The following is a 24,449-nucleotide window of genomic DNA, read 5'->3' as shown; positions in this document are numbered from 1 at the left end:
GTCTGCCTAGCTTGATTACAGGCAAAGGACAATGAAAGTACATTTACATATAAGGTAAACAAAGTAATCAAGTTAATAGGTGATGGAAGAGCATGGTGAGCATACTAGGGGACTCCCCAGAGTCTGAACCCTCAGAAGGTCTTCATGGCTCTTGAGGCAAAATCAATGGACTTTGGGGAATAAAATGGGAGCAAACATCCTGGCTCTCCATCACTTAGGGGACAAAGGGAACAGCACCCTCTGATTCTGTGAACGCTGGATCCTCTGGCCTGAAGGGCAAGAGATTCTGGTAGTTTGAGGTCAGTGAGAAAGCTTAGGCAAAGATTGTAACTTGTTAAAATTAAGTTTTAGTCACTAGGAAACATGTTTCTGTTTTATTTGTAACCATTTGTCTCTGGTACTCTTGCTTAGTATCACTCAAGTCTACATTCTTTATCAATAAACATATGCTTAGTTTTACTATAAACCATCTCAGTGCTGCGTATTAAGATAAAGAGCATGTCCTATTTCTGGCCGAGTGTAAATGCCTCCACCCCATCCTCCTCCATGATCTATCCACTGATTTCAGCAGCAGGCCACTTCCTACTCCTGGATTCTGATCTACTGGTTCTTCCTCTCCCTCTCCAACTGCTCCTTTAGTTTCTCCTCTCCCTCTTTCGTGGATTCTTTCAGCCTCTCTCAGGGCTCTGTCCATTGTTCCATCTTTTCCCGCTACCCTGGATGACCTAATCTGATCTCGAACTTTCAGCTATTATTGTCTATCTACTGATGAGTCCTTCATCTATGTCTCCATACTGACATCTTCCCCTTTGATCTGTCTCTCATCTCCAGCTCTCTTTAGAACATCACATCCTAAATACCCTGCCATTAGCTAATGCAAAACATGCCAAAAGCAAACTGCAGCTTTTTGTCCTTTTTTCTTATGTCACTGTCAATACCATCAGTGTCTAAACAGACACACAAGCTCCCTTCTCTTTTTCTCCCTCCTCATTTCCCACCCTCCCTCCAAGTGCATGCATAGAGAGGCACACACAGGCCACCACAAAATCCAGACGTCTCTCTCTCTCTCTCTCTACAATATCTCAGAAAAAAACATACCTTCCTTCCTGTCTCTGGGAGTAACATGCTTGTCCATACTGTGGTCTTCTCCTGCCTTTGCTATGCAGCTTTTCTCTGTCTCCCTGATTCCAGACTTGCTCCCCTCCAGGCTACCATGCCATGACCTAAACAGACTTCCTTTCCTGCTTCTCTGACCACGTCATCCCCACATTCAAATCCCTCTGCTGTCTCCCACTCATCTTCTGGTCCTCACCCTTCAAGGTCATATTAACTCCACAGCCTAATCATTGCTCTCATTTCCTTTCAGTTCCTCTACTCCTCCCAAGACTCCTACCTCACCCATCTCTTTATAGTCTCCTCCCACTCATTTACATTACTTTCTCCAGTTATCCTCCTTGCCTCTGAAATGTCATTCCACCAGCGTCATGCAAAACAATCACTCTTTTCTCTCATACCCCTCTTTAAACACACTTCCGCAAAACCTACCAACCTTATCATAGCTAATAAGTATTATAAACACACTTATTTAAAAAAATGTGATACTATATATTAAAATGTCAGCTGGTTATAAGAGGCAACGTGTATCTGTTTTGTCTGTTTATAACTTTAATATTCCATGGGGCAAAGATCGTGTCATCCTCTGTTTTGTAGGTCAGATAACACAATGATGGCATTTAAAATAACTAATAACACTGTTCTATGAACAAAATAAAGCACAAAATGAAATAGTCTAAAGGAAAAACTGTGGGTTTTTTCATATTTATTTGAAAACTCATGTTACCCACATTTAGAATTTGATATCTTAAATTGTATAGTATGAAACTACAAAGAGAGAAGGATTTTCTGTATATTTTATTTGGAAATATATACTTTCATTTATGTAGTGATTTCATCAAAGAATCACAGAACACTTGAATATTAAACCCTCACAAAATTAACAAACATATACATTAACATTTTAAACTAGCAAAATATCACATACTTAAAGAAAAAAACAAAAAACCCCAGCTTGTTAGCCTATAAAATGCAGGGTTAGCAAAAACAACATTTGGATTTAGTACTGTTACAACCAATTTATTTGCCCAGGAATAGCTAACCAGTAGGACACAAATGCATTTCTCCATCAGCAGCGCAAAATGTGCTGCCTTTGTTACATAGACCCTAACTCCTTGAAAGACATTTCATACACTATGCCGGCTTCCCATCTGGAATCTGGAATAGCTATTGTGAACGTAACTGCTGCACTATTGACATGTTGAGCCATCAAAAACAATCCTATAGTATTCCATGAGCTTCGCATGAAGGTTAAATCAAGAATAAGCAAACTATGAAAACCTGAATAGAGCCACCTACTGTTCATACAGAAAATATAAAATTTCTGCATTCCAAAAACCCTTGTCGCCATCAACCTAAGTTTCTTCAGTCTAAAAAACAGAACCATTTGGATCACCCCAAATTAACTCTTTTTAAAAAAGCATTAGCACAGAGAACGCAAGTAAATTGATCAAGAACTTCCCTTTCATCTATACAAAATATAATACACACAAATGGCAAAAGAATCCAATTTCTTTTCTCATTCAAACTGGAGGTTATTTTACAAATATCATGGGTATAAACAAAAAGGAATTTGTTAAAAGGACAGCTTAAAAAAGTCATGCTCCTGCCTGAAATTTTTGTACCTACTGTTACAAACAACTAGCTGACTGTAAGATTAGAGAAAAAAATAATTCTGTTCACCTATAGTAAACAAAATGAAAAAAGAGGATTTAAAAAAAATCAAAACTGTGTATATAGTTAGTTGCACTATTTCTAAATACCACCACCCAGTCACTTTCAACTTTTATTTGTGTGGGTCTTTTGCATAGCAATGGGGGAAAGAATTTTTTTGTTTTGTTTTAAAGGGAAAAAATGTGCATTGTAAAAAAAATCACAAAAATGTTTATGCCGGCCTTCACCACTCCTTCTAACTGCCCTTCTGCACACAACCCTTTACCAAACTACCCTCATTTAACACAACCTATTTCTACTCCAGACATTCGTACTGACAGGGAAAACATATCTGGTGAACAGGTGTGCAGAAGGGCACAGGGAGTACATGGTCTGTGGTATACGATAGTTATAGCAATGATAATGGGCATGTTTGCAGTTGGAGGAGAAGACGGTATGAACTGATCGGTTGCTTAACTTTATTTCTTTACTTTTGTGAGTTTGTGTCAGGTAAGTTGCGTGTGTAATAACTTAACTGTTTGACAATAACTTTTTTGTGTATTTATATATTGGATTAAGTTACACACAAATGAATTACAACACTTATTATGAAAAAATTATTATTCACGTTTTTTGGTTCAAAAAGTAATTAACTGGAGTCCCCAAACATTCATGAATATTTCCAATCTATTTTTTTTAAAAACACATATCCTTCCCAAATGCGAGTTTCAAAAATATGAAATTTACTCCATAATGAATATTTTACTGAGAGAAGTCCTTCCAATGATGCAGAATGATTTTACAACAGCTATTACCAAGATGTCTTGAAGTTGGGAGCTGGGTTTTGTGTATGTACCTATTTTGCAGTGCTTGTTTATTTAAACCTCGATACAGTGGTAGATACAATGTTAATTTTGTCTTTTTCATAGAATATCAGGGTTGGAAGAGACCTCAGGAGGTCATCTAGTCCAACCCCCTGCTCAAAGCAGGACCAATCCCCAGCTAAATCCCCAAATCCCTAAATGGTCCCCTCAAGGATTGAACTCACAACCCTGGATTTAGCAGGCCAATGCTCAAACCACTGAGCTATCTCAACCCCACGGATTATTTTTAAAAATATAATCTGACATTTTTACCCCAAAATGATGTATGAATGGGCAGCGTAGAAAAATATGAGAAAGAGCACCCAATATGCTTGACACAGTCAGTCCAAGTCAGAATGTAATCCAACGTCGTACATTTTGGGAGGTGTTCACATTGCTTTATTAACAAAAAGTGAGAGGAGCAGAGGACATTACATCTAAAAAGAGATACATTTAGAATATGTTGAAAGACCTACTAAAGCACTCCAGTCTCAGAAGTGCTTTGGGGTAGGAGTGGGGACAGACCTGCATTTTAGTAAAGTATGAGGAACAAACTTCCCAAAACCATTGGCTATACACTAATAAAAACCACACTTGAAACTTCTCTGGACAAGAGAGTGCTTTCTTCCTTGAAATGTCAGAGGTTTTTAATCCAATGCTATTGGATTAAAATAAATATGGAGATAAAAATGGTGCCATCTGGAACCTCTAGGAAAAAAGGAGTAGCTAATAAGGAGAGGGTTACGTTAAAGTAAAATTTCAGTTTCTACTTGTCACATTCACACAGTTCCTATCTGAGGAAATGCTCCTAAATAATGATAGAAAGTGGAAACACACCCACTGTCACTCCACTCTGCAATGTGGCTAATCACCACCTCAGAGAGAGCCTTGCTGGAGCCACTCCACTTTTACTATCAATTCCCTTCAAAATACACAAACCGCCCTATCTGCCTTTGCACAGGGAACAAGGAAGAAGAGAAGTCAGAATAGGTGGGACTTTCACTACCTACAAGTACTTTTGAAGATGAGTTAGTACAAAATAGCTGAGCAAAGGATTCTCAGCTCTATGAAAGGAATAAGCCTAATACAGATTGTGAAGAGCCATTCTCCTTTCTTTAAAAAAAAAAAAAAAAAGTTCTACAGACTCAACAACAACAAGTATTTTCTACCCAGATTCTCATGGCTTATTCCACCACAGATATGCAATGATCTTCCCAGTAGATTTTCTGAAGATTTTATATATTATATATATATATATATATATACACACACACATTTACAAGTGGCATGCAAGTGGAAGCACTTCTCTCTTTGAACATCACGAGAGGATGGTTACAGAAAGGTCTGTGATGGTGCATACACTTAACATAACACAAAAACTCACATAACACAAGAACCAGGGGTCACCCATTGAAATGAACAGACAGCAGGTTTAAAACAAACATAAGGAAGTACTTCACACAATGCACAGTCAACCTGTGGATCTCACTGCCAGGACATGGTCTGAAGAATGAAAGTATAACTGGGCTCAGAAAAGAATTAGATAAGTTCATGGAGGATATGTCGAACTATTTCTATTAGCCAAGATGGTCAGGGATGTAACCCCACACTCTGATGTCCCTAAGCCTCTGACTGCCAGGTGCTGGGACTGGACAGGGGATGGATCACTGCTAAATGCCCTTTTCTGTTCATTCCCTCAAACATCTGGCACTGGCCGCCATCAGAAGACAAGTTACTGGGCTAGATGGACCATTGGTCTGACCCAGTATAGCCATTCTTATACTTGCCTGTTTTTTTTTCCAGATGGATCACTGATATGCATTTCCAGCTGCGTCCAATTAGTTTAACACATCTTTGGGGAAAGTATTGTCATGGCAATGAAGTAATTTCAGAAGGAGATAGAGGTCTGTTGCTGCTCATTATAAAGGTAAAACAGGAGCAATTCTTAAGATGATTCATATGACACATTGGCGGGCAAGCAGGATGGTTGCCCTGGATTCCAACTTCCAGAGGGTGCCAGACTGCTGTGCCACTCAGCTTTGTTTACTTTTTGCTCCGCTGATTGGCTAGCCAAACGTTCTGTATTTTTTGCTCTGCCACTCAGGTGGGGCAGGAGTGAACCAAAAACATTTTCCATCTGGGCCGACAAAACAACTATGGTATGAGACCATAATTTTTTTTTTTTAAATGAAGCAAATCATTTCCACAGACAGTAAAGCACCAGATCATAGAAACAGGATGTCACAGTTAAAGTGGGAGAGGCCAGATTTTGTTTTCTCTTTTAAAGTTAAAGTCGGGGCAAAATGTATATAGACTAAAAGAAGAGAAATGGGAGTAATCATTTTGATACTACATGGAAATATTTTCTCTCTTTTGCAAAGGTGTTTTAGTCATAGGAAGGTTATCAAGGCTCTCTAGAACGTGTCCTTACAAGATTTGAAAGTCAACTATTCTAGCAAAGTCATCATCTTCTCATGACATCTTTTTTCTTTCCCTGTCTTTTCAAAAAACGTAATTCTTAATCTTAAGCTGCAGTAGCAGTGCTAGTGTCTACTAAGGCCCAAGCCGTCTTCAACCTCTGTCCACGTGTGAACACATAATAATAGTAAGAGGAATCTTACTGTGTAACAGCAGCACAATAACCGCGGTGAACTTAAGTGTTAAAGTGAAATCCTGGAAGTGCAGGACAAGCTTGTGGCCATTTGTTTTCAGCAGAATTGGAACTTTTACACTGTATTTTAAGTCTCTATCACTTTCTGGTTTGTTAAAACCTTCCTCATAGGGCGGAACTGCAATGATCCACCGCAAAGGTTCTTCCGAGATGTGAACATGCCCCATTTTATCGTGAGTTATTGTGCTAACTCTGAAACGTTTTGATTGTTGCCATTATGCAATTCCCTATTTTAAGGGACTCTGGTTTTCCAGTTTCTGTTTTTACTCATTTCTATGTTCATCTTTTTGATACTTCAGTGCACTGACACTGCATAAAATAATATTTATTGGTTTGCCTGAATTGTTACTATATAATTTATCAGAAATCTGTTGCTTCTTTAGCAATGAAAAAAACACAAAACAATTTAAAAGAGTTTTAAAGCAGTCTCCTTTCATGCTTGTCTCCTATGTCACGGGCCTGTCCATAAGTGTGCAGATACACACATGTACACACTGCATTTAGAGAGCTACATCAGAAATTAGGTCACTGTCCACCACAACAAAAAACCAAATTGAGTACTAACTGACCCTGGCAGAGAGCGTGCATATGCAAGTGCGCACACAAGCCTTTTAGAATACTTTATCCCTTTTATTCTAAAGATTGGTATTTCAGCTGGCCTAGATTATTTACATATGTTCCAGTGAGACTTTCTGGTTTTGTTATGGGATATGGTAGGAAAAGGAAATATGTATTTAGATGTATAAAATCCTCCATCTGTCAGTGGACAGTGTAAAGAGGACATGAAAAAAGAACCTTGCATTTTCTGACTCTTCCCGGCTATTTTTAAAAAACTGACTCTTGGAATGCTACATTAAACTCATGCATTATCGAAAGCCCTAGTTATTTCAGCAGAAACATCCAGCTAACATTTGGGTTTTGACTGAAATTACGAGATAGAGAAACCCATGCTTCCCAGCTTGTCTCTCTCTATGGAGGAGCAAGATGAATGTGGAATGGTAGGATAAGTAGAAAACTTATGTGGATAGCAGCAAACTACAAGGAAGCTTGTGGAAAGATCGTTCTGCAGCTAACACTGCATGGCTGCGACTATGTTGCACGGGTTAGTAAAGACTGTGGTTCAGATTTTCAAGGTCAACTAGGTGATGTAAACACACAAACGGATTAATTTTATGGTGAGTTGTATGCCTAAAATCCAGCAAACAGGCTATGAAAATCTTTGCCTGTATTCTGCTGATTGGAAGCCATGTCTTGAGTGAATGGCTGCAAAAATATTTTTGAAGGGCTTAAAAATATTACATTTCAGTGGGAAGCAAAGGGACATGTCTGCAGCTGCCAGAGGAATGGAACAACAGGCGACTTTTCTTGCAGGTGGCAGGGGATCAGGGAGGAAAGTTGGCATTTGTCTGCTTCTGAAAGTTTCACATAGGAAGGTTTGGGAAAGAGCATTCCATTGCTTTCCAGATTTCCAAGAAATGCTCAAAAATATGTATGAATTATCCTAAAGGGCAAATGGATCAAGCAGGTTCAAGATTAAATAAAATCAGTGGCACAGACTTAGGAAAAGAAATGTTCCAGTTGTTTGCAGAGCCACGTTCACCTGAACACAAAGAATCCAAACATCCACAAAGAAAATGTATTGAAGTTCTATAAACGTCTGAGAACAAGTGACATATATCAGGAGTTATGTAAGAAAGCTTCTATTTGTGCTATATTCTTTGGAAGTATTTGTATTTATAAACAGACTTTCTACTATGGAACTAAATATATCAAAACACTGCAGTGACCAAACATAGGCCTGGTCTACACTACAGAGTTAGGCTGATGTAAGGCAATTTATGTCGACCCAATTATGTCAGTACACACTACAGCTTTGTCCCACTGACATAAGTGCCCTACTACACAGACATCATAACTCAACCTCCACAGGAGGCGTAGGGCTTATGTCAGTGTAGTTATGGCGTTGCAGTGTCTGCACAGACACTGCTTTACTTGCACTAGCTGAAATTGACAAGAAAGCCAGGCAGCCAGAGCCCAGCTGTCCCCGGCTCCCTGCCAGACTACACCTGCCTGGCTCCCCACTGGGCTGTTCATGTCCGCCCGGCTCCCCATTCAGGGAGGCGAGAAACCTGGGCAGCTGCCCCCACGCTCAGTGGGGAATGGAGAGGCGAGAAGCACAGGCGGCTGGCACCCGCTCCCGGCAGGCAATGGGGAGGTGAGCGGAGCTGAGAGCCCTGGCTCTCAACCCCTCCCACTGCTCCTTTTCCACCAGTGGAAGCACTCCTGGTGTGGATGAGCATTACCGATAGGAGGAGGGTAGTGTGGATATCAGCCACTGCAGTAATTACTGTGGTGGCTGTAAGTCGACTTAACAAATTTTTACTTCAGTCTGTAGTTTAGACATGCCCATAGGAATGGGATCAGACCCAAGGTCCATCTCATCTAGAATCCAGTCTCTGGCAGTGGCCAAATTCCAGTCTGCCCTGCATAATGTGTGGCGTGACTTCAAGGATAAAGTAGGACATCAATACATAATATTCATATTACAATAATTATTCCTGGGGGAATTCTGTGTCACTGCGCATCCGCAGACTTCATGTGCCATGCAGAATTGTTTTTCTCTGCTGGAAAAGTCCTGCAGTTATGCCTTTCACCCACCACTGGCTGCTGTGGCGCCAGAACAAAGAGCAGCTGCTCCCGGGGGGCAGTATCCCCAGATGCAGATAGGGAAGAAAAGAGGCTGCTTTCCTTACAGCACCCTGCCCACCTCACACCACCCTGCCCTCAGGGCCAGGTCAGGAGGCATGGGATATGGGGGGAGGGATAGCATGGGGCACAGAGGGCTGCTGGGGTGGGGGTCACAGACTGGGGTTCAGAAGGGCTAGTTGAGAGAGACTGAATGGGAGTGGGGGGGCAGGGACACATGGGGACAGGGGCAGATGTGCATAACTGAATGAGAGCACCTAGAGGTCAGCCAGGGGTCTGCATGTGGAGGCTCCCTAATAATCCCATACAAAAAATGTTCCATACTTCTCCCACCCACACCCAACAACCCACCAAGTTCACACCCAGGCTCCTTCCCAGCAATTACTTCTCTCTGCCTAAGCTCCTCCATTACCCAGGACTCCCCAAAACCTTTGCACGGCTTCTCAGGGGAGTGGGAAATACGGTTCTATATTGTAGTTTAAATGAATTATTACTCAGAGTTCTGTGCTAATGTGCCTAGTAATGAATCTATTTGTCAAAAAACATTTCCTGAATCTTTTTTGTTATCTGTATTGTTACAGACATATATGCTGACAGGTATTTTGAAATAAATTACCAAAATAATTGAAACTGGTGTGATTATACTGTGTTATTTTGACAAATAAAATATGCAGAATTTTACAGAATTTTAAAATAGTGTGTGCAGAATTTTAATTTTTTGGCACAGAATTCCCCCAGGAGTAATATATTCACAATCTGCAGATGAGTTGTTTACTAACCCCCCCCCCACTCCAAAAAAACCCCCCAAGAGATATTAATGGTGTCATAAATGAACAACTTTCAGAGATGCAGTACCAGTTTCCCCACAGGTATTCCCTCCCCTGCAGCCCACAGAGCATTTTGTCTCTGTGCAGTTTGCGAAGTACTGTATACCATTCACAGTGCTCAATAAAACATACACAACACACACAGATACATATGAAAACAAACTGTGCAGCTCTCTGAAATCCTATGTAAGTTTAGGCACAGCTGTTGGCTACCAGCCTGTAGGCAGCATGGTCCTTACTGCCACAAAGGTTGAGCCCCAGTGCCATAATCATTGGATAGCTCACGTCAAAGCATAACCATCCCTACACAACAGTCACGCTACCTGTGGTGGCTGTATTATATATGTCATAGCAGTATACCTCACCTCTTCTTCTCTGAGCTTCTGTTTCCTCTTCTCTTCAACAGCTGCTCTCTTTTGCTCCTCTCTCTGTCTCTGTTCCTCCAGTTTTCTCCATCGTTCTTCAATTTGCTTTTCATACTGAAGTTTTGCTCTTCTTTCCTTCTCCAAAATCTGCTGCTCTCTGGCAGCTTAAATAAATAAAAATACTTACTTAACTTGATTTGATTTTTCCTCGTCTATAAAGTCATTTACCAGTATGACAAAATGGGAAGCAAAGAGCAAAAGTATACCAAAAGCAAATATACAGGACACACTGGTGCAACAAAATCAACAGCACAATGCATAAAAATACACTATGCAGGTTAAAAAAAAAAAGCAATAATCTAATTAGTATAATAAGTAATGGGGACACCCTTTTTTTGCAAACTGGCAGGTGCTCTATTTCTTCCATAGACAACATAATCAGACTAACAAGTGATCTGTATACATTATGAGTTCCTTCATAGCTTTATGGCTAAATTCTTCCCTGCACAAACACGCCTCCTCTGGCTTTTAAAGGGAGTCACATGTAGATGAAGAGGGCCGAATGTGGATTTTAGAACTACAAAGGCTGATTGTTCCATTTTCTCTTCTTTGGCAGTATCTTCTTTAAAGAAAGAATTTAAATAGCTACAAAAGCTTTATGGAACAGCTTTGAACAGTGGTCCATTCAGTTAATAATTTTGTATGTTTCAGTTACCTTGTTTGTCACCTCTAGCTATTTGTATGAAGAAAATTTATTTTTGTTGTTGAGTTTGTCGCAATTGCTTGTTCCACATGAAAGTCATAATCCTCTTTGAGACACTAATTTATTGCTACAGAAATGATGACTGCAACATGATAAACAGGATAGTTACTTCAAGTGTATAGGGGAATAAATATTGGGAACAAATCAATAAATTATTAAGGAAAGTTTGCTTGAGAACTGGAGCTTTAGGTAAAAGGCAACAGAAAAATAATTCAGAATAGATATGAATGTATAAGAGTGCATATACACACACACACACACACACACTTTAATATATATTTTTGCGCACACACTAAAAGTTGCATTAACTTGGATGGATCTAGACTGTTCTCAGTGGTACCAAATGACAGAACAAGGAGTAATGGTCTCAAGTTGCAGTGGGGGAGGTTTAGGTTGGCTATTATGAAAAACTTTTTCACTAGGAGGGTGGTGAAGCACTGGAATGGGTTACCTAGGGAGGTGGTGGAATCTCCTTCCTTAGAGGTTTTTAAGGTCAGGCTTGACAAAGCCCTGGCTGGGATGATTTAGTTGGGAATTGGTCCTGCTTTGAGCAGGGGGTTGGACTAGATGACCTTCTGAGGTCCCTTCCAACCTTGATATTCTGTGATTCTATGATTAATAGAACATTATTAAAGTTGAAAAATCATGCATCCAGTCTCATTCTCCTCACCCTGTCAGTCCCCATCTCCACCCCTCAGACTGTTCCAGCCCCAGCCACTCCTCCCAACCATTTCTGGGTCCATCCCCTATCTACTGTTCCCAGTCCCATTTCCGAGCCAGTCCCAGTGCCAGTCCCCACTCCCAGCTCCTCATCTGATCCATCTCTTCCCGCAACCCGGGCCTACAGTCCCTTACCCCCATCCCCACTGGCTCTCAGTCCCAATCCCCCCTCTTCAGGTTCCTGATTCAATTCTAGTTGTGAACCCTCTCCTTCCGGCTCCTTCTCTAGTTTCTTGGCCCAAGTAATCTTAGCTCCCCCCTGCACCCTTATCTGATATGTCTCCCTTTCTTTCCCCGCCCCATTGGTTCTCATTTCCAATCTCCCTGCCCACTAGTCCCAGTCTCCACACTTGGCTCCTCACCCAGTCTCAATCTGCCCATTCCTTCCCCATTTACCTCCCCAGATCCCATTCCCCGTCTCATCTGGCTCTTGCTCCCAGTCATAGTTTCCTCTCCCACCCCTGTCAGCCCACAGTTGTAGTCTCCCCTCCCCTCACAGGCTCTTTATTCCAATCTACTTCCCCCTTCCTGCCCCCCCAATCCTGGTTCTCATTCTCTCTGCACTCAAATCAGGCAGCTCTCTCTCCCACACTGATCCCAGGTTTCAAGTGCCCATTGGAGAGAGAGTCTCCCCCTTCTTATTTCAGGTGCCCACACCCAGCAGTGGCACGGCCTCTAGCAGCCCAGTGCTACTATTGCAGAGAATGCCCTGTTGAGACCCAGGCCGCAGTATGCTCAGTGCATACAGAATCTTTGGGGAATTTACCAACTAAAAACCTAAGATGTCTCTATTGAGCATGTTCAAACTGAGATTCTTCAAAGGCTTATAACTTGGCCAGATTCTGTCCCCTTTTCACAAGGACAGGAAAGGGCACATCCATGACAATGGCTATGTCTACACTGCAATTAGACATGCCTGGCTGGCCCGTGCCAGCCTATTCGGGATAAGGGGCTCTAGCTCAGGGGCTGTTTAATTGCAGTGTAAATGTCCCGGCTCAGGCTGGGGCACAGGCTTTCGGACCCTGTGAGGTGGGAGGGTCCCAGAGTTTGGGCTTCAGCCTGAGCTGAAACCTCTACATTGTAATTAAACAGCCCTTTTAGCTTGAGCCCCTGTGAGCCCAAGTCAGCTGGCAAGGGTCAGCGGCGGGTGTCTAATTGCAGTATAAAGGTCACACAAAGGCCACACCCCTGCCAAATTTCAAGTCCCTACTCCAAAAAAATCAGGGCCCTGCAGCTTTTCAAAGGAAAGGTTGCCAGAGATATTTGACATGAGCAAAACAACATTTTCTCTAGCCTCATTCTTGGAAACAACTGAATCATTTTGGTGAAATCTTCCAAAAATACCTGTCATGGCAAATTTCAGTCCCAATGTTTAAAGTTTGGCAAAGTTAAAAGCAGGATGTCTTAATGGGAAGTGTTGGGCAGCGTGCCCTGCCTATAATAATGAGGTAGAAAAAATTATTCAGAAATATTTTGCGCACACACACACACTCAACATTTCCCATGAGGTTTAAGTTGTTCTTTAAAGCATCAGAAACGACACCAATGAGTCTGAAAATAATTTTTGCCTCCCATGACTGAAAAATGAATTTGTAAACTTTAATTCATGTGACAGCAAGGCAAAGGAAATATTTAGTTTATGCCACTCTCACTAACTCCACTTTAATTTTAAAGTTGTTAACCCTCAGAGGCTAAAATCACAATGCCGCAGCCAATCAATCTTTCATTGTAAATATCATTCAAGGCTTGACTTTTTGACAGAATCATATACATCAGCTTCCAAAAAGTCAGTATCTCACACATATATTCATGTCATAATATTCAATAGCACATTTATTGAAGATAACGGATTGTTAATTGTGTGTGCTGTACACTGAAATCAATTGAAAGAGTCTTAGAAGATTAGATTCTCTGTTTGAAAGTGAATTAGATTCTGCTAAAATTCTTCAGCAATTTAAACCATTTCAAGATGGCGGAAAAACAAAAGTAGATTGAAATATAACATTTAAAATTCTGAAGAGGAAAAACACAATTATTTTCCTTTTAATAATGTAAGCCCCACTAAAAGTCACATATAGCTTTCAAAAAATGCAGAGGTCAACTTACCTAGGTATTTTTCTCTTTCTTCTCTTCTTTCTTTTGCTAATCTTTGCCTTTCATCCGTTTTCAGAAATCCATCCACCACTAAAACCAGAGGGGAAAAAAGGAATTTTAACAATAAAAGTCAAGAAGAGTCCCGAAGAGCCACAGAGCTAGTGCATTTCTTTTTAAAAAAAATTACACCATACTCTCATGGGTGATTGCATTGTATCAGGGATTTATTTTTTTTAAATAACTCCTTACTATGTACTGTGGAATTCAAGGTAAAGTTAATCACTGTAAATACCCAAGCCTGAATCCCTTCCACTGCAGAAAAGTGAAAGATCAGGCTTTTGTAGGCTGTGGTTTTTTAAAACCTTTGTGAAGGCAAAGTTATAATACAACATTAATACACTACCCACTGTACATCACTTGTTCAGGATAAGGTTAATATTCAAAGAATCTGGCTACAGATTCTGACCTGCTTGTTGGGAATCCTTCCTCTGCTGAGTACACTAGGAAGGGTGACCAAATTTTTAAACACCTATCCTCTTTTTGGAGCTTCTCTTCTGTGTGTACTTTTAGTTTACTTTAAAAATACCCAGACATTTTTATTGCTATATATTCAATATCATTAACAAGCTTGTTCTCAAATCCTTGACTAGGGTTGGGGTATTTCAGTATAACAATAAGGCACAACAAGTTGTCATTCCTCACAAGACATAGGCGATCATTTGTGAGACCTTCAATGTTTTAGTAATGTTGTGGACATTAAAGGGAGCCAGCATCAAAAGACAGCTTTATTTGCCTTCTAGTATAACTGTTACATGATCCTGTGGTCTCCTTATTAGTGGGTTAAGCACAGCCATACTGAATCCCTGGAATAACATTTGCACAACAGAACCATATGTAATTATTACTGCAGGAGAGTACAGAGGCAGCTCCCTTCCTGCAGCTGGTACAAACAATTTATTTCCCCACCTCTGACCCCGCCCCCCAGTCAGGAAACACACTTTTCATCTTCCTCTCGCTTGGCTTCTGCACTTTCCATCTGTGAGAAGCCACACCCCTTAGAAAAACGAATAGGAGTACTTGTGGCTACAGCCCACTTCTTATGCTCTAATAAATTTGTTAGTCTCTAAAGTGCCACAAGTACTCCTCATTCTTTTTGCGGATACAGACTAACACGTCTGCTACTCTGACACCCTTTAGAGGCGGTCTATGGATATGCCATGCACAGACCGAGCCAGCACAGTAAATCTGCTACAGTACCAAGTCCCCTAGAAAGTGTCAATTAACAGACAGACCTTTCACAAAACACAATACAAAATACAATGTAAGTCGTCCATCTGAGGCGTAACTACATTGTCTCCATTTATACACCAACAATTAACCAGGGGCCCTTCGATCAAACAGACTATTAAAAGGCTCCTTCTGAATCATGTTCTTAGGTAGCCTTCAGACATTGACTCAACGCATATTTGCTTCTTATTCCAAGGTAATGGCCTTCACTTTCTTCCAGGTTTTCAGAAGCCACTACAACCCTGCCAGAGCAGCAGTGTATACAGGTAGCTAGAACTTAGATGTGTATTTATAGTTAGTGATTAGTTTATTTGGACCCACTGTTGTGCCAGTGTAGTTTCCTCATATCACATATGTCGTCTAAAGAGCAAAGGACAACAGAACAGAGCAAGGTATACAAGGGAACAGAAGTATGCGAGTTTCATTCAAATATTAAAAAGGGAGAATTACTTAGCTTGTAATTCTGCTTCTCTGGAAGTGGTATCTCGCTGCAGTCTCACTCCTGGGCCTCAGCTCCTCTGAGAAAAGCAGGTGGTGACCAGGAGTGAGAGTCCTGCCCAGATGGTGGCATAAAAGAATGTATAATATGCACTATGGAAGTTTAAAAATCAGCCTGGCAAGGCCATCAAGAAAATTTACCAAAACACAAAGTCCAGTTGTTCTGCATTACAATGATTACGGAGGACAACACTGGTTCTCTCGAGCGCCTTTATGCTCTCTCCCATACCATACCACACCTTACACATGAGGAAATTTCCAAGTGAAAATCTGTAAACAGCGAGCAAGTTGAAATTACTGCTACTGAGTGGCTTATGACATTTAGGGTTTGTGCAGCTAGACTACACTAAAATATCTGGTTGTTACTGCTGCCCCATGTTTCTTCTCCACTTTCCAGGGTGCAAGGAGAGAACGAGGAGTTGCTGGCAAAGAGATTAAGACAAGGAGCAGGAAGGTGGTTGTGGGGAAATGAAACAGACTGAATGAGACCACGGGAATGAGGAACCCATGGGGGTGGGGAGCTGGAAGGGGTGTGTGCACTGGAGGCCAACGGGTGGGAGAGAAATCAGATGAGGAGCTGGAAGTCGGTAACTGGAAAGGGAGACTCAGACTGGCTAAACAAGGAGATGGGGATAAGAAGCCTAAGGAGTGAAGACTGGGATTGGGACAGGGACAAGATGGAGGGGGAGGGGCAGAAGAGTCTGGGGCTATTATAGAATGTTTCCCTCCACAGCCTGGAACGGAACCCAAGATTCCTGAGTCTCTCAATTCCTCTGCTATCATCTAATATCTATGAAACCTTCTGGCAAAAAGTGTCATCTCCCTGCTGTGCTGGTCCACATAAAGTAACTGCTATCATTAGCTCAAGTAGCAGAGGTCTGTGGGGTGGATCTAAAGTTTCCAACCCTGCTGATGACCCATATGGATGTCAGTATGGTGTCACATGATGGAATTTCTGTTTTTTCAGTTTGGCTTTTTTATAAAATTAGGAAATTACTCACAAAAAATTATGTTCAAAGAACATTATTAAGGCTGCAGAGCTCAAAAGTTAGGAATTGCCAGAATTAAGGTTGCCTCTTGAACCTTAAATTGCCACTTGTGTGCATATGAATTATGAGACAGTTATAACATATAATATAATGTGGAAAAATAGTAACATACTATTTTTTCCACAGGACTCCTGCCTTACTCAATGCACAGAATAGATGGTGCTCACTTGCTAAGCAGCTGTTCAATATTTTCTTTTTCCCTAATTGTCCAATGAGTGGCCCCAGGCCTTAACTACTGCACACAGTTCAAAACCTGCTCTGAAGAGAAAATTATTAATTTCCTCATGGGCCTATGGAAATGATGCTTGCTCATATTTATATAGAAATGTGTTGAAATGTAAGTCCAAAATTCTATTTTCTAAAAATAGCTGGACAGTAGCCAAGTGAGGCCTCGTAAAATATGAGTAAAGTGAAGTGAGACAATTCAGAAGCAAATTGGAGATTAGTTAGGACATAACCCCAGGTCATGTTGTAAACATGTTTTGGTCCCAACTGGTTTTCACAAGTGTTCCACATAAAATTTTAATGTTTTGGAAAATCTTACCTATATTGATAGTTATTGGTATGGCATTTATGTGGATGTTAATTAAGATGATGTTTAATGTTAAATAGCCAATGAGAAAGTAAAAAATATTTAATTATGGCAGTGGATATGTATTTATGGTAAAAGGTGGATTTAATGTTAAGGGGCATTATTATAGTTGATTATAAAACTGTAGCACACTAATTTTAGATTCGGTATGGCCATCCACCATCAAGGTAGAGGAAGAATTATAACCATTAAGGAACTGATCACTTCTAAATGTACCATTTCATATTAGGAAGTGAGTATGAATGCAGTGTATGGTTATAGATCTCTACTTCGATATAACGCTGTCCCCGGGAGCCAATAAAGCTTACTGCGTTATAGGTGAAACCGCGTTATATTGAATTTGCTTTGATCCACCAGAGTGTGCAACCCCGCTCCACTGGAGCCCTGCTTTACCGCATTATATCCGAATTCGTGTTACATCGGGTGGCGTTATATCGGGGTAGAGGTGTACTGCAATACCTGTTTGCTTAACTATTTTATATTAAATAAAGTCTTTAATTTTAACACTCCTTGTGCCAGTCACAGTCCTCCACTAAATTAAATTATCTGTAATCGCCCTGGAGGCTCAAACCTTAAAAGAATTCAGATTGGGTTTATTTCTTATTTTTAAGATACTAATTGGGAACATATAAATAAAAAGTTACAGGGCACTCATCACAATAGTTTCTAAGTGCTGCACAAACATTAATTTATTATTAAAATGCTCTTGTGAAGTGAGGAGGTGGTATTTTACAAATGGGGAACTAACACACAAAGATTAAGGTCAAAACTGTCTATTGATTTTGGCCTCATTGTTCAGAGTACTTAGCATTTTATAGCACTTTATATAGTCAGAGTAGAGTTCTTGTTGACCTCTGTTGCAACTGTGAGTCCTTGGGCTCTGAACTGCAGAAGTGCTAAGTATCTCAAGATGGACAATCAGAAAATGAGGAACACGCAATGGCCACCTGTGAAAATGCTGGTTTCAGTGACTTGCCCAGCATGATGCATTACATAGGAACTCTGTGGCAGAGGAAGGGATAGAATCCAGTTCTCCAGGGTGGCATTCCACTGCTTGAACTAGGAGCTCCTCCTTTCTCTTCTTGCAATCCCCTGCCTCATTCAATACACACATTCCAACCTCTGCAACAAATGAGGCAGCAATCCTATGGACAACAGCCTCCTGCATTACACAACCCAGATTCATCCCTAGAGCAGATCCTTCCTGTGCACTCAATAAGCCAGAGGTCCTATGGAAAAAATAATATGTCATCATGTAAAGACTATCATAATGCATATGCACAAGGAGGGCAAATTAAGGTTGCACAGTCAACCTTAATTCTGGCCCATCCTAACGTTTGAGTGCCTGATTTTGCAACCCTAATAATATTATTTTAACATGGGGTTTTTTGTGTGTAATTAATATTTAACTTGTCTGTCAAAAGTTTCTTGCCCTAATTGAGTAGGCAAATAATTTTCTCCAAAGCTGATCTAGATATTTCTCTTGTGTAATAACTGATTATTTGGTAGTGATTTTTTATTGCAGGTCAAAATAAGCACACAGAGCAAGGGCATAGAATATAGAATACAGTGTAAAGATAGTAGCAGTAATGGAGGTTCACAGTTAATTTACTAAGAATATGATCAATAGTACAAATTTAAATATTCTAAAAAGCAGATTGCAAATGATGTGCATCAGATAAACTAAGTGCACGTTTATGAATCACAACACCATTAATCTCCCATTTAAAAAATGGCATCTATTTATTTCACATAACGAAATACCAGCAGATGGCAGAGCAATAGTTTTGCAAAATTGGAAGCATGAAAAACTGCACTCCAGGACTGAAAACTTGTATACTAAGCTTCAGTCAAAAGGATTTTTATTGCCAAGCCACTGGTCCCTCAACAAGGGATCTGAAGTGGTGAAGGACTTATATAAAATTCCAGGACACAACCACCTCTGCAGAAAAGGGTCATAATAGGACTCTAGAAATCAGTTAAAATGTCAGTACTCTTGCAGCAGTAATTCAACAACAAATATTGAAGACTTTTTTCAATACTTTTACATTCATTTGAGATAAACATTCACAGCAGCACATGCACACTTATCTTAATCACGGCTACCATTCAGTCTGATGGACTTGCTGCCTCTGGAGGTCCTTTCAACATAAATTATTGTGTGATAAAACAATGTCAGAACACATTCTCTGCCTGGTAGTTTTTGGGAGGATAAACTACCATTTCTTGGGCAATGCTGCTCAAGTAGAAATTAAACCACGTCAACTGAAATGTAGAACAAGTTTCTAAACTTAACATAATGTTGCCACTTCTGACACCAGCCTTCTGTTTCTGACACAAGTACTGTCCCTCTGTCAGGAGAGAGTAGATGTCTGGGCCCTTGTAGATTGGCTTCCCAGTGTAAGAGAAAATCTGGGATGTGGACTCAGTGCATATCCTAAGCATAACTTGCTTTATTTACATGCACATACACAAATCATGGTAGACAGGTAGTTACCCACCACACACAAGCAATCCACTCTTCCAGAAATCTCAGCCCACACATCAAAGTCCAGTTCCAGGAAGTTACTCTGTCCCAAGAATGGTCTCCAAATATAGAGAATAAAGCAGACAGCAAACTCTCTGCTCTCTTCCACAGCTTCTGTCCAAGTAGTACTGCACAGTAAAATAATAATACAGCATTTCTTCAAAGACTAAAAACTGTATTGCAATCTAAGAAAAAGAACTTATAGGATTATGCATAACTTTGCCATGCGGTGACTCCCCCATAACAATACTCAGCATCTTACAAGATGTGCCAAGAAACCATGACATACAAATTTATATTCACAAGATTCAATACTTCAGAAACAGATGGGGTAGGAATACAAGACATACTATAGACTGTCATAAGGAAAGTATCTGTGAATTTTGTATTTTGGTACAACACTGACCATAGTCCCAGGTCAGCTAAAAGAAAATAGTTTTTCAAACTCTGGTATATTGCCGAAAATCTTGCAAGTGTTAAGTAACAATGTGTCAAGTAGAAATGGTCATGATTTTTCCCCCCTAAATTTTCCATGAAAAATATTGACAAAATAACTGTTAATCAAACGTTTTCCTATATATTTTTTCCGGGTTTTTCATTGAACTGAAAACCCAAGATCAGAAACATTTTGGGCTTTCAACCAATTAAAAATTTTGTCCAGTCCAGTCTTCGCTTGAATGGCTGAAATTTTATTTTGTTTTTCAAAATAATCTAAAAATTTCATCAATATTTTCCACAGAAAATACTATTTTGACAAAAAAAAATTTGTAAAATAATATTTTGAATTGATAAGTTTCAGACAGCTCTAGTTCCAAACACACAAGAATCACAGTATTTTATTGGTCATAAAGAAGTTAATGTTAATGTGGATAGTCAAGAAGTGGTGACTATATTTCAGCATCCATTTTGAAAGCATGCCATATTTACATAAGGTTATGGTACTGATTTTTTAAAAAAATTCAAGTTATATTTACTTAAGCTTTACCTACGAGACATCCTGAACCATTCGCTAAATGTCCTTTATCAAGAAGATTTTCAGGGTATTTGCAATGCACTAGGAGTTTGGTGATAAGCAAACTTAAGTATAAAATGGTTCCCTTTTGACACCTCACCATATTCCAATATCTAAGAGGGCAGTCCATGCCGTCCCTGTCTCTCTCTCTCTCTGCTTAATTCCCACACTGAAGCTCTGATATTTAGCCAATACATGAACTTAACTGGAAATAAAATGTAACCCCACAAAGGTCTCCAATTATGTTTAATCCTAAAAGAAATGTTAATCCATCTCTTAACAAGCTGCACGGAAATTCACAAAAGAAGGCTCTTGTGTTGTGTTAAACAGAACCCTATTAGCTATGAATAGGCCATAAAAGGGATGCTTATCTAGGAGAGTTGAGGTCCTAAATGTTAGGAGCATTTGAAGGTAAACAACCCTCCAACATTTATTTTGGGAAGAGCCCTGACCTCTAATTTAAACCAGAATTTAGGGTGCCACTTCTGTAATTAAACACATCTTAGACATATGCAAGGAAGTAAGTTAATTTAGAAATCTTTACTAATGTTCCCAGATTTTGAGATTAAAATTGTATGTCCTAATAATATTTAGGACTTTGGAAGTTCCAAAACTCAGGTTCTTGTCCATAAAGGACTTTCAATTAAAAGAAACTATCTCTTGGGAGAGCAGAATCACTGCATACTTCTTGCATAAATAGGATACGCTCATCTGAGTTGAGATCAGGATGCTTCTGTATTCAGGACTTCTGGACCTTTGGACAAAGACTGGATCTCTCAATGAAGAGAATCAGTGGACTCTCTTAGGTGTAGAGAACTAACTTGGATTTTACAAAACTTTTTATGCAACATCTTTCCATTCAGCTGTATGGAAGGGTTGGCCCAATTCCAAAGAGGAATCAATCGCTCATTCTAACATCATCCCATTGGGCAGTTTAAAATTTTGGGACATACTCCGATTTGATTGCAGGTAATAAATTCATTGACTGAACAGGTCAAAATATCATTTCATGTTTTCTATTCATCCAATAGATGGCAACCAAGCTTTAGATAAGTTCACCTCTTCAACAGTTTCAAACCCTTTTATTTTGGACTTCTTTAATTTCTTTTTTAGCACTGTTAATTAAAATATATTCCAACAGAATTGTTTGAAAAGTCTTTTGGCTCAATTTTCTGTCACTACTTCTTCTTGAACCATTTAACAACAGGATGGGGTAACTTGGTGATTATCTTCCAGAATTCTACTTAATTTTGAAGTTAAAGCTTTCATCTTCTTTCTTCTTACAATGAGAAGAGATGAAGGTTTCCTCCAATTTGATTCTACTTTTAAACAACTTCCAGGTTCATTATAAAATCATAATCCTAATTACCAATAATTAAAATATTCTGGCTATTCTAACCTGTCCTAAATAACTTCAAAACATTAATAAAATGAGCAAAAAAAAAATCAAAAAGCTTATATTATCAAATATCAAATTCACAATTTAAAGTTAGCAATTTTATACAACATTCCTACAATCAGTAATATGTGAACATACATTTTCAACATTAACTCTTATACGAATACTTCGGTACTATTCCCAGATTGGTCAAAATATTTACTTGCAAACATAAAAGATAAACTTAGCTATATAATCAGACAAATATTAGGTTTTCTTATAAGAAAGGAATTCGGAATTGTCACCTTAAAAATTAACAGAAAAAACCATAAATTCCTTTGTTTTCAATAGTTTCTTGTTTCTCAGGGTGCTATGGCATGCAGCCTTAGGAAAGAAAGAGCTTTCCTGAAAATAAAAATACTAAGAAGAACTCTACAGACAACAGAAGGAAAGGGGAAACAACAACAGGTCATACTGAACGGTGAATTGTCAGGCTGAAGGGAGATTACTAGTGGAATTTCTCAAGATTTTGGGACCAATTTTATTTAATATTTTCATTAATAACCTTGACACAAAGATTGGGCATGTGCTAATAAAACTGCAGATGTCACAAAGTTGGGAGGTATTGCTAATATGGAGGACCACCAAAATATCGTACAAAATGGATGACCTAGAAAACTGGACTAATAGAAATGGGATGAAATTTAATAGTGCAAAGTGTATGGTCATACACTCAGGTACTAATGACAAGAATTTTTGCTATAAGCTGGGGACTTATCAATTGGAGGAGACAGAAGAGGAGAGAAGCCTACATGTACTGGTCTATCACAGGATGACTATGAGCCACCAATATGATGTGACTATGAAAAAGGCTAATGCAATCCCAGGATGCATCAGGCAAGATATTTCCAATAGAGATAGGGAAGTGTTATTACCATTATACAAGACACGGTGAGACCTCATTTGGAATACTGTGTGCAATTCTGGTCTCCATTGTTTAAGAAAGATGAATTCAAACTGGAATAAGTGCAGAGAAAGGCTCCTAGGATGATAAGAGGAGACTTACAAAAGCTTGGCTTGTTTAGTCTAACAAAAGGAAGGCTGAGGGAGATATGATTGCTCTCGATAAATACATCAGAGGGATAAACACCAGGGAGAGAGAGGGTTATTTAAGTTAAGGATCAACATTGGCACAAAACCAAATGGATATAAATTGGCCACCAACCAGTTTAGTCTTGAAATTAGATGAAGGTTTCTAACCATCAGAGGAGTGAAGTACTAGAACAGACTCCCAAGGGGAGAAGTGGGAGCAAAACATCTAATGTGTTTCAATACTGAGCTTCATAAGTGTATGGAGGGGATGATGAGGCATATGGCCCATCCACGATTGCTATTAGAAGTATCTCCAACTGCCAGAGATGGGACACTAGATGGGGAGGGATCTGAGTTACTACAGAGAATTCTTTCCCAGCAAAGTTTCACACACATGCTCAGGTCTAACTGATCACAGTGTTTGGGGTCAGGTCAGATTGGCTGAGACCCTGTGAGATTTTTTTGCTTTCCTTTGCAGTGTGGGGCATGGGTCACTTGCTGGTTTGCACTAGAGTAAATACTAGTCTTTAAATCATGATTTGAGGACTTCAGTAACTCAGCCAGAGGTTATGGGCCTATTACAGGAGTGGGTCGGTAAGGTTCTGTGGCCTGCAATGCGCAGGAGGTCACACTAGATGATTATGATGGTCCCTTCTGGCCTTAAAGTCTATAATCCACTTGGCTCTAAAGCTCACTGAATGAAATAGAATTTATTTCCAAAAGAAAGTTGTGCACAGACAGTATTTTGAGAATAGATGTATTGCTCCCTCAACTCAGGAAAGTTGCACCTTCAAATTCTCCCTAAGCAAATCAAATACCCAAAAAGTTAAGTGCATGATTTCTACTTGCTCATACAGTCTCTTGGGGCACATCCATCTTTTAAAACAAGATGAATGGAGGTCAGTCCAAGTCAACATCTTTCAGGAAGGAAAAAAAAAATCAATTGCTTCAGAGGACTAGAATAATCACTGCTTCTAAGTAATGCTTTACTTTTCTAAAATAAGTAGCCAATTTAGCTAATGGCCAGCTGGGATTGCTAGGATACAGGACTGCTGATTTTTATATATTTTAACATTAAAAAAAACTTTAAAAATTACTCGGAACCATCAAGCCGAGCACACAATCTATGGAACCATATGTTATTGCTATCCTTGTCCCTCCTCCACTTTAAAACTCCCTCTTATTGTCTGTTACACTCACTCGTTGCACTTGTCTTGAATTAGACACTGATCCTGCAAA

General features: G+C 39.6%; 1 protein-coding gene across 26 annotated transcripts in view; it reads right to left on the bottom strand.

Moving 5' to 3' along the window:
* MAP7D2 (MAP7 domain containing 2) overlaps nt 1-24,449 on the bottom strand; it is a 129,028-nt gene that overhangs the window by 44,142 nt on the left and 60,437 nt on the right. For 21 of the 26 annotated variants that reach the window (XM_065579774.1, XM_065579778.1, XM_065579802.1 and 18 more), the window contains exons 2-3: nt 13,788-13,865; nt 10,199-10,362 (exon numbers count right to left, since the gene is read on the bottom strand). In XM_065579774.1, coding sequence (XP_065435846.1) covers nt 10,199-10,362; nt 13,788-13,865 — 242 coding nt within the window. Of the gene's footprint in view, nt 1-10,198; nt 10,363-13,787; nt 13,866-19,702; nt 19,857-24,449 lie in introns of all 26 variants that reach the window. The other 5 variants (XM_065579860.1, XM_065579850.1, XM_065579888.1 and 2 more) reach the window with 1 other exon arrangement.

Source organism: Chrysemys picta, chromosome 1 (genome assembly GCF_011386835.1).
Source record: "Chrysemys picta bellii isolate R12L10 chromosome 1, ASM1138683v2, whole genome shotgun sequence".
Lineage (NCBI taxonomy): Eukaryota > Metazoa > Chordata > Testudines > Emydidae > Chrysemys > Chrysemys picta.
The sequence above is the reverse complement of the archived record's forward strand: the minus strand, read 5'-3'. Positions and strand labels throughout refer to the sequence as shown.